The sequence below is a fragment of the Theobroma cacao genome, chromosome 9 (genome assembly GCF_053813885.1).
Source record: "Theobroma cacao isolate CCN51 chromosome 9, ASM5381388v1, whole genome shotgun sequence".
Classification (NCBI taxonomy): Eukaryota; Viridiplantae; Streptophyta; class Magnoliopsida; order Malvales; family Malvaceae; genus Theobroma; species Theobroma cacao.
In genome coordinates, this window is record NC_142647.1 from 604,398 (window position 1) to 615,387 (window position 10,990).

The following is a 10,990-nucleotide window of genomic DNA, read 5'->3' on the forward strand; positions in this document are numbered from 1 at the left end:
GTGGCTCATTTTAAGCCTACAGAAATATTTTGGTCAAAGAGAAGGGTTAAGAAAGACCCAACATTAATCAAAATTAATGAATTCGATTAATTCGATTTAATTTTTTATTTTATATTAATGTATTGGAAAAATCGGTGTACTCGACTACTTCTGTTAATTTATTGAAAAACCGATTATTAATAATATATTTTTAGATATATAATATTATTATTATTGTGTTTAATATATATAGTTATTAAAAGTATCTAGGATTTTCAATGTAATATAATTAAAATATCAAGTAAATTTTTATAAATATTATTAATTGTTAAAAGTGATCGAACCAAAAGATTTAGTCAAGATATGATTTCGATTATTTTAGACTTTAATGTATAATTCAGTCAACTTGATTATTTATAATAAGAGTTTGATTAATTTAATGATTGAATGCTCACTCTAATTTAAAAGAAAGCACATTAGATTGCTTCAATTTTGGCGACGTGGCACAAGTGCATTGATTTGATAAGATGGTCAAGTGGCACCAGTTCTAAATTGGGCCTAAACTTTTGGGCCGAGTCCTGGATCCAAATCGCTCCACGAGGGGACCCTGGAGGCCCAAGAATATTTTGGTACATTTCAGCCACAGGAATTCCTGCACTTTCTGATGCCTCGCGCTCAGAGCCCAAAAAGCCCAATTTGAGTTCTTTAGCATTTGAGTTTAGCTTTCGGTTGCTCATATGGAGCTTCACGTTATCATTTCCATAATTACTGAGATCTTAATTTCACCTGACTGCATGAGTATCATGCTTAATATCAACAGATTAAAGATAATATGTATACTTAAATATTCAATCTCATTATAATTCATAATCGCTATGAAATTTATAATTCTCTTTTGAGATCGTGACAATGAACATGTAGATATTTTTTTGATATATAACATGATATTTTGTAATTTATTAATTAATATTATCAATTTAATTCATAATTTTATACGATTACGATAGTTATTTTAACAAATATTTTAGTTGATCAAGGCTTAAAAGAATGTTCTTCCTTATTCGTGGGCATAACTGACGCAGGAGCGTTTAGGATTGTATTTAGTTTTTGCTAATTTAGTTGATTTAGGATTTATTTTCTTTATTTTATTTAGATTAGGATTTTTTTCTTATTTTTATTTTAATATTTTTAAGAATTAGTATTTAATTAGAATAATCATGTTCTATTTAGGAATAGAACACCTATTTTATTTAAATATCTTATTAATTATTCTAATTGTATTAGATAACTAAGAGTAGAGTTTTATTAGAATTTGGGCTTATAATACTATAAATAGGACCCATAGGCTTAGTTATGAGACATTCAGAGTTTAGAGTTAATAAATAATATTTTTTTAAGCATGAATGCGTATTTCTCTAGGCTCTTTTTAAAGAGTAAGAGGTTTTAGTATCTTTGACCTAGCCAACCAAAGTGGGATTTTGGCTATTTTTCACCTTAGCGGGGTTTTCAACCTTACCAAGATTGGTGATTCACCTTAGTGGGGTTTTCAACCTCGCCACAATTGATGTCTTTCATAACGCTCAGGTGTGCCCAGGCGTCAGTTTGGTATCAGAGCGGGAGGATCATTATTCGCTACATAAGTTCTGGATCGCTGTCGAGTTTTTATACTCCATGTTCGGGTAAGTTTATTTATTGCTTTATAGTTATATCATCATTTTTTTTTTCTCTACACCACCACATCGTCATCACCATACAATAAAATGCTACAAAGACATCAAAATTGTCAAAGAGATGATCAAGATATTGAGATTGCAGAACTACGTCAGCAAATTCAAGAATTACAAGAGCAACTCATAAGACGTGATGCTCAAATTAACAATAACAGCTCTAGTGATGAAGAGAATGATACTAACCCGTTTCATCAAAATTCGTCCTCTAAAGAAGAAGATTATGTGAATTGAAAAAAATTAGAACCAGTCTATGGTGAGTATGATGATGAAGAGATAGAAGAAGTTTCTACTGACCATGGAGAAGCTCTTATTGTTCGTCGTAACTTTAACACTGCTATGATGACTGAAGATGAAAGTTGGCTTCGTCACAACATATTCTATAAAAGGTGCACATCCCAAGGGAAAGTTTGTAATGTTATTATTGATAGTGAAAGTTGTGAGAATGTTGTTGCCAACTACATGGTGGAAAAGTTGAAACTTCAAACTAAAGTACATCATCATCCTTACAAGCTACAATGGCTGAGAAAAGGAAACGAAGTTAAGGTAACAAAGCGTTGTTGTGTTCAATTCTCTATTTGAAGTAAGTATGAAGATGAAGTCTGGAGTGATGTTATTTCAATGGACGCATGTCACTTGTTGTTAGGACGCCCTTGGCAATACGATCATCGAGCTCACCATGATGGATACAAGAATACTTATTCATTCATCAAGGATGGAGTAAAAATTATGCTGACTCCATTAAAACCAGAAGACCGACCAAAGAGACAAGAGGAAAATAAAACACTCATCACTATATCTGGCTTAAACAAAGCTTATTATGAGTCAAACTATTTATGTCTTTTATTAGTCTCCAAGGAGAATGAAGTATCTTCACCCATATATGGTCAAACAAAATTGGTCAACCAAAGTTCGAAAAACTTATCGAGAAATTTTGTGGACAACCATTCCGTTAACAAGACTACAGTTAAGTATGATTTTCCCATCCCTCGATTGGATGGCATGTTCATTGGCTCTAGAGTGTTTTTGAAGATCGATTTGAAGAAAGGATATCAACAAATTCGAATACAACTTGAATGGAAAACAACCTTCAAAACAATGGATGAATTGATCAAATGGTTGGTATGGACTATGACAATATATGGATCCAGACATCAACATGGAGTATGTCCAGACCTACTCGTCAGAGTCGAGTTTTTCTGACCCGAAGAGAATGACGCAGGAGCGTCTAAGATTGTATGTAGTTTTTGCTAATTTAGTTGATTTAAGATTTATTTTCTTTATTTTATTTAGATTAGGATTTTTTTCTTATTTTTATTTTAATACTTTTAAGAATTAGTATTTAATTAAGATAGTCATATTCTATTTAGGAATAGAACACCTATTTTATTTAAATCTCTTATTAATTATTCGAATTGTATTAGATAACTAGGAGTACAGTTTTATTAGGATTTGGGCCTATAATACTATAAATAAGACCCTTAGGCTTAGTTATGAGACATTCAGAGTTGAAAGTTAATAAATAATATTTTTTTAAGCAGGAGTGCTTATTTCTCTATGTTCTTTTTAAAGAGTAAGAGGTTTTAGTATTTTTGGTCTAGCCAACCAAAGTGAAATTTTGGTTATTTTTCATCTTAGTGGGGTTTTTAATCTTGTCAAGATTGGTGATTCATCTTAGTGGGATTTTCAACCTCGCCACAATTAGTGTCTTTTATAACGCCCAGGTACTTTTACAACGCCCCGGCATCAACAACTCCAAGAATAAGAATAGAGGTTAAATTATTGCTCTTTGCCTAAAGTTTCCCGGCATTGGCACGTTACCTCTCTAATCATGCAAGAATTTTACTAGCCCTTTTAAGGATACGAAGGTTCCCATGGAAGGTTCTCCCTTGGATTCGTGACAAGTTTAAACAGAAACGAAAATCAAGTGGCCTGCATGCACTTGTAAGAACTAAAGGGAAATGACGAGGTGAAGCATAAAGCCACGATCGAGCTCCATGGCAGGCAGGGTGGCATCGTGGCCAGAAAGCTTTAATCAGTTCTGATAGCAACGGCACGGCAGGGTGGTGAAATTAAAAAGGTGAATAGCCACTAAAAGAATAAAGAAATATGCAGCAGCACTGCGCCATGCACATTTTCGCATGTCATTTCCCGTCAAGAGATTCTCACTGTCACAAAGTCAAATCTTTTAACTCAACATTAACCTGAAATTAAAGTAAACAGGAACAGATGTGTAAGTAAGTTCGTTCTCAACTTGAGAACCTGCATCCTGTTTTTCTCCCAGGATGCAGATGGGAATTCCTGGAGGCTTTCAGGATATGTATGCTTAAAACAATTTACGTAAATGAAACCCCAAAATCAAGATTTATTTCGTCTAAAAAGATTATGTGGCTGCCTCTGGTTTTGGTGCAGCTAACCCTATCCAGAGAGAGGGGGGAAGCCATGTCTCGGATCCCATTCGAGTGGGTTGGCAACCGAACATCTAATCGATCTTTTCCTTCTTTCTTTCTTTCGTTCTTTCTTTTTTCCTCCATTTTCTGCTTTGAAAAAAGATTCCAACACCTATATCCTTTAGAGAAGTCCAAATTTAATAGATTAGTTTGGACGCTAACCTTTGATTAAATATGACCCAATCCAAGTGCCCTATCCACCACTTTGGGCACTGTCTAATTTTTTATCATTATATTTAGCACCATGCCAACATTTCCTACAATATAAAGAGTACTTCATTAGTACTACCATGGTTTCTTTATCATGTTAATTAATTAAGAAGAACAAAAGAACGGATATGTGCCCTGTTGACATTAATTTAAGCTTCACGAACGACAGAAAGCAGCTGATAAATCTAGATTGGGAACTGATTCAGCTCATCACTCTCCCAACAGTATATTTTGTAGTAAAGGGAAAAGAAAGTGAATCAATTATTGAGATGTTTTATACTTGGTGGCCATGTAGTACAGATCGAAGATAAAGATTTGTTCTTTACTTCAATTCTGCTTCATGATTTTCTTATTGCGGATTATCAGGAATTGTATCAGGTTCTGATATCAATAAAATATTACTACTCTAAATGGGATATTAGCTTATCTCAAACTGCTTATCTAAATGGGATGTTAACCATCTTTAAGGCTTCTTATATCAGTTAGAAAAAAAAAAAAAAAAAGGGGGGGAAATCTGCAAATGTGATTAGTAAACTTTTCACACCAAAATCTACAGATATTGTGTGCACCAATGGTGATATATCACCTGTAAAATAATGATCTGGATATTTGGGTAGTAGTAATTCCAAAGCTTATCATGTGATTTCATTAGATGATATCAACTGGCTAAGTGGAGCATAATTTTCTTGTGCCTTCTCATTGACCTTTAACAATGGTACAGCCTCTAATTATGATTGGGAATATCATCAGAGTAAAACAAAGATTATGGTTAATTTAGAAAGAAGGGTTTTAGTACAAAAATAGTTGGAATCTGATTATCAAGATGTCAAAAAGAAAGGTGACGACACCATCAAATTTAATCAAAAGAATAAGAAAAAGTTAGGGGCGAATTTTTCCAGGTACAAGTGGCTTTTGGGTGCAAAAGAAACGAATAACAATTGATTTGTAAATGCTTAAAAAAAAGGGCAGAATGTGGAAGCATCAAAAAAATCGATACAGACAAGTGTAGATAGGGAGAGAGCATTGTTTAAGCAGAGATATGATTAAAAAGAAGACTAATACATAATTGGGTTGATAAATTAGTTCATGCCTAAGCAAAAGCCACTTAAAAATTAACTAGAAATTGTAAAGTAATTGACATGAAAAGTTAACATGAAACGAGTTGGATACCATTTGCCAAGCCATTAGTTGAAAACTTTTGCATGGGAAAATTGAGATAAAGTGAGAGCACCATCAAAAATAGGTATTTTTTCATAGAATTTTGCCAAAAATCCGTCTGAAAAGAATATCTCCAATATATGATAGAGGACTAATACGACTAATTAAATTACAATTAAGCAAAAGTTAATATCTTTTATATACATATATACCCTTTGAAGAAGAAAAATAAGAGCAAGAATGTAGACAACCAACCTCGATTTTGGGCAAGAGGGGCTTTAGAAAAGATTTTTCTACCGAAAGAAAAAAACAAAACAAAAGGGAAAGCAAAAGTTTATGTTATGAATATCAGGAAGCTGCATTATTGTTCCATTCAGAGACAAAGGGACAAAAGCAAGCTAAAGCAAAAGGAACTCCGGGATATGCATGCAAACAAGTTACTTTACCCCCTGATGGGTCTGCAAAGCAAAGACAGCTTGTAACATAAGTGATTGCCTGCATTCTTAGTTATTTGGAATTGCTTCCGAACATTATTTTTCAGAGGCTGGTGCATGATTTCTACTTTAAAATTTTAACATTATATGGGAGATTTAGATCAATAATTGATATATGTTTCTGTTGACAAATAGGATTCGAATTCTACTATCTTCAGATAAAAGAACTCTTGGGCATAAACTATATATCAAAGACACCAAGAGTAAACGTGAAGCAAGCAACATAAGCTGGAGAACCACATATCAGACAGAGCCAAAAGTCCTTGCAATTGCAGTACCCGCTGCTTGATTGGGGGAAGGGAAGTGGAGGGTGATGGAAAATGAAGGACCTACAGAGGAAAAAGTAAACAGCTGTGCATGATTAAGGGACCCATAGAGACAAGACAAAGTGCGGTGACCCCTCGCTCACTGTTCGGACCCTCGATGATTAGCTATGAATTCACCCAACAATCAGAGAGGGTGGTGTGGCCAAATGCAAAGCGCCAAAGTCCGAGAGCAATGGGACCTGCCTGGGGCGGGAGAGCCGGGTGGCATGCAAAAGCATAAAGCGCTTGATGGTGGTGGTGCTGGTGGGAAGTCGAAAGCTAGCCAAGAGAGACAGACAGACCGAGAGCTTCGTGGTCTTTAGCTAGTGCACCAAAGACCCCTTTGTCGTCCTTAAACTAGCATATTTCCCAAAGTTCTATGGGTCCCATCCGACTCATTTCCCACCTGAGCTCTTCTAGCTGGGGCTCCCCTTCTGGCTTCTACTGTTACCCAGTGATACCAACTCTTTTCAGATTATATATTTTCATTGCTTTGTTATAACTTAGAAACTAATACAAATTCAAATCCGACAAACTCCAACATGTACGATACACGAATTTTAATATACTTGATATAGAAAAGAGTATAATACAATATTATATCTCATCCATTAAATAAATTTGGATTATTTATTCATAGTGTCACAAGTATCGTACCTATAAAATAAAATAAAATATGTTTCAAGAAAAATGTTAAAATAATTAATCGTGATTTTATTATCCAACGCGTTTGAGTTAAGTATTCAATTAATCCTATTTAAATGTAGGTCAAAGTGAACAATTACAAACATGAAATTGTAGTACTCAAACTTATTATTTGACGTTACATTTGATGTAGTACTTCTATTATTGTCTTCAATAGTTCCCAAGTTCGAACCTAGGATGATACTAAACATCGCCTTGATAAGGTACCGAAAAGTTGGTACTCCATTTTGAACAGTTGAGCTAATGTACGGAGAACAGATAGGCATGGAGACGCCATTACCAGAATTTTTGTTGGGATTGCTGTCATGAGTCAAGGACAACAGCTCCACGAAGGGAAGAAAGCCGGAAGGTTAATTTAAATAATAAAATTGTAGGCCAATACATTCAAGGCTTACTGATCATCTTCTCTGTGAATGGTTAATGCGGAATCTGAATTCTGATGCCTCCAGATATTCGTCAATGCAAGATCATTGTCAGAATGATGGACGAATAGAAACGGAAGTGCAAAAGCTAAAGCAGATTTTAGAGGGCTCCGTGCGATTGTTGTCCAAACTAGATTTCACGGGTTAACCTGTTTCCTGTGATTCATTTAATGACCAACCAGAGCGAGCCATTCCCTGGCTGGCGGTGGTCATGCCCTGGGGTAGGTTAAGACTCAAAACCGGTCAAAGAATGGGCAAATGCCCCAACGCTCCCCAAACCCAATGATCATCTGACCGTTGACTTTTGAAGGGCTATGGTCTTTTGCACTCAACAATCTCGCACAAGGAGTCACATGCCATTGACTCGTTTTGAATCACACAAACAAGTACTTGTAGAATTCACATTTTGTGTGGTGAAAAATCATTTCCGGGGTTTAATTATGATAGCAAAAAAAAATCTGTCAGAATCTGCAACTTCCAAAAGAAGAAGAAGCTAATTGCTCTATTTGATTCTTTCTAACTCATTGTAAAAGGGGCGGTGGCATCTCGCAAAGCCGTCTCCTATTTCCTGGCTACCACTAGAGCTAAAGATACTCCAGCTAGCCAAGAGCCAACAGACCCCTGACCTGCGCCTTTACTCCCAACTTTGAAAGTGCAGCTTTTGTATCTGATTTTAAATTTCTACATGCATGACCTGATATCCACAACACTGCTGCAGCTTTTGCCTTTTGGACTCTACACAAATACACTATCCATACCCTACGTCTAGTCTCCCAAAAAAGCCAGGACTTTCCTCTAGAGATGTGGTCCGAATTGGGATTCCTATCATTACTATCTCCCTGTGTAGACTTGTTGGGCCCTCTTAAGATGATAAAAAATACAGGCTGCAGTATGGCAGCAGCATGCTTGCAGACACATCTTGCTACTTGCTCCAGGTTTTTATCCCGTTCTGATATATTTTCACCAGATTTTTTATCCCATGAGAAACCTTCTTTCTGCCTGGTTAAATATTGCAGTCGATACTTACATTAACTGAAAGCAATCGTGGTTGAATTTGTAGGGGGGGTATTGGAACATAAAGAAGTTAGATGTCGATGGAGACAAGTTTGGCGGCGGTGATATTTTAAGCAAGACACCATTGGATCAAATCACAAAGCAAATTGACCAAATGAATGGAAAGCCACAACACATTGTTGCTACTTTACCCACAAGGCTTATGCATTATTATCTTTATTAAATGATTGTGGTCGATTTTAGCTATTCTTCTCCATCATCAGCAATGCAACTCAGTGCGTTTTAACTGTTCCCTAAGAAATATGGACCCCGACCAATATATCCACCCAATTGCCGCCCTCTTAATTACATCCCATGGGTTAATTGTTTCAAAGGCAAGGTGTTACAGGCTTACAGCACAAACAAGAACATTCTTTTCCGGCCACCTTGGTGGAGGATTTGAATTGAAAACTCCTTTTCTCCTATTTATGATACAGCAAAATTATGATACTGATGTCTACTTGAAATCATTTTTCCATGCCTCCACTCTCACTAAAACAACAAAGGGTGTCTTCATATGACGCCATCCTATATATATTCAATATGCCGATAATGGATAAACTTTTTTATGGTGTACTAATTAATCAATTAAATTTGGGGTTTTTTTATTGTTGCTTTGGAAGCATTCCACTCTTAGCTTCAACACCTGCAAATACGAGTTGACCCTAGGCTTAACAAGAAAGTTAATGGCTAACATTCTTTGGAGACATGACATTAGAAGACTGTGATCATTAGACATATTGGCTTGATCGAGGAAGTGTCGATTTACAAGTGATCACAATCTTCCGAGTATCATCGGTGTCATCAACAATGAAGTCAAGATGCCAGGATTGATACTATAATTTGGCGCAAAAGAATATTGTTTCACAATCAAAGTGAAAATCAAAACAATTTCAATTCTGTGTCGCAAGTAGCAGCAACATTGGATTAGATCCAAATCGGTTCTTGATTCCAACTTAAAACAAGCATGGGATTTGTCACTTTGATCCCATTCATGTCATTGATGTGGAAGTTGGCGCTGGAAGGCATCAATCCCTTGGGATTAACATGAATCTGGTTAGGCCCATTGCTGCATAATGCAAAGTTCTTTTCTGATTTAACTAATTATTGCCTCTTATTTCATGTAAAATGACTGTAATTAATTAGAGCAAAGGGGAGACAAGGTCAATTCTAAACCTAGAAAAAAAGTGGGCACTCTTTAAAAATTTGAAATGAAATGTTAGAATCAGAATCCACAAGCTTTCACATCAGGTTAGATATATAACACACTTTTTAAGCTTGGTATAAATCTTATTGGAAAAACACCAATACAAATTTTTTGAAAGAAAAATGCTGATGCCTAATATGCCATATACTCCCATGATACAGAGCTGCCATTGGTGGTTCCTGCGGACCCACATGACCAATGGGTCCAGTAGCTCTGGGCCCGACCAGAACGCACCATGGTCTATTGGGGTCAGTACCCCGGATGCTGAGGATCTGAGCCAACAGCCAATTGCACCTGGCCATCGTTGTTACAAAGTACAGACCATAAACTAAAGAAAGAAAAACAACGTACACAGGGCCAAGTCCGTGACCTTAATCAAAAAGGCAGAAATTACTCGTCCCTCTTCCTCACTTTTCCCTCCTTATAAATAACCGTCCTCACCTGCTTTCGCTCTGCCCAAACCAACCCACCACCTTCTCTATTAACCAAAAAAGAAACACGTAGATGAGACCTGTTAGCAGGTTTAACGCAATGAAAACAGGAGCAAAAGCCTCATTGTCACCACCAGCAATGGCGCAACCACGCTCTCCATGGCACTCTCCTGTGCCCTACCTCTTTGGAGGGCTAGCAGCGATGCTGGGTCTCATTGCTTTTGCTCTCTTGATCTTAGCTTGCTCCTACTGGCGACTGTCTGGTCGTTTGGATAACAACAGTGAAGGAGGTGCCGAAGGAGATGTTGAAAGTGGTGAGAAAGATCAGGGTGATTCTAACAAGCAGGTGAAGGTTTACGAGGAGAAGATTTTGGTGATAATGGCTGGTGAGGAGAAGCCCACGTTCTTGGCTACCCCTGTGTCCACTAAAGCTTCCTCTTTCGGTGATAAAAATGGAAAGGTTGAGGACAAAGAAGGATCGGAGAAAGCTGAAAGTGGTGAGAAAGTGAAAGAAGAGATGGGTGATGATCATGAACAATTGCCAACAGTAACAGAAAACCCTGAGAACCATGAGAGCCAACAAATCCAATATCAAAACCAAAACCAGTGAGCATAGCTCATAGCTCATAGCTCTTAGCTGCTTTGCTTTTTATTTCCTTTTTCATTTTGACCTCTCTTTGCAGAGAGTGAGAGAATTTTCTCTGTTTTGATTTCTTCCTTGTTGGTTTGATGTTTTTGGGGTTTTGCATTCTCAAATCCTGAGAAGTTAATGTTCCAATTCTGGTAGTCGGGAAAATGTAAATTTTGCTGAGAAGATAAATTAGACGCAGAGAGAGTTTTCTTCCCAAA

General features: G+C 36.6%; 1 protein-coding gene across 1 annotated transcript; it reads left to right on the forward strand.

Moving 5' to 3' along the window:
- Positions 1 to 10,146: 10,146 nt before the first annotated feature.
- On the forward strand, positions 10,147 to 10,990 carry LOC18587660 (protein GLUTAMINE DUMPER 2). Its single transcript, XM_007011584.3, has one exon. The coding sequence runs from the start codon at positions 10,215 to 10,217 to the stop codon at positions 10,749 to 10,751; it is 537 nt and encodes a 178-aa protein (XP_007011646.2). The 5' UTR covers positions 10,147 to 10,214; the 3' UTR covers positions 10,752 to 10,990.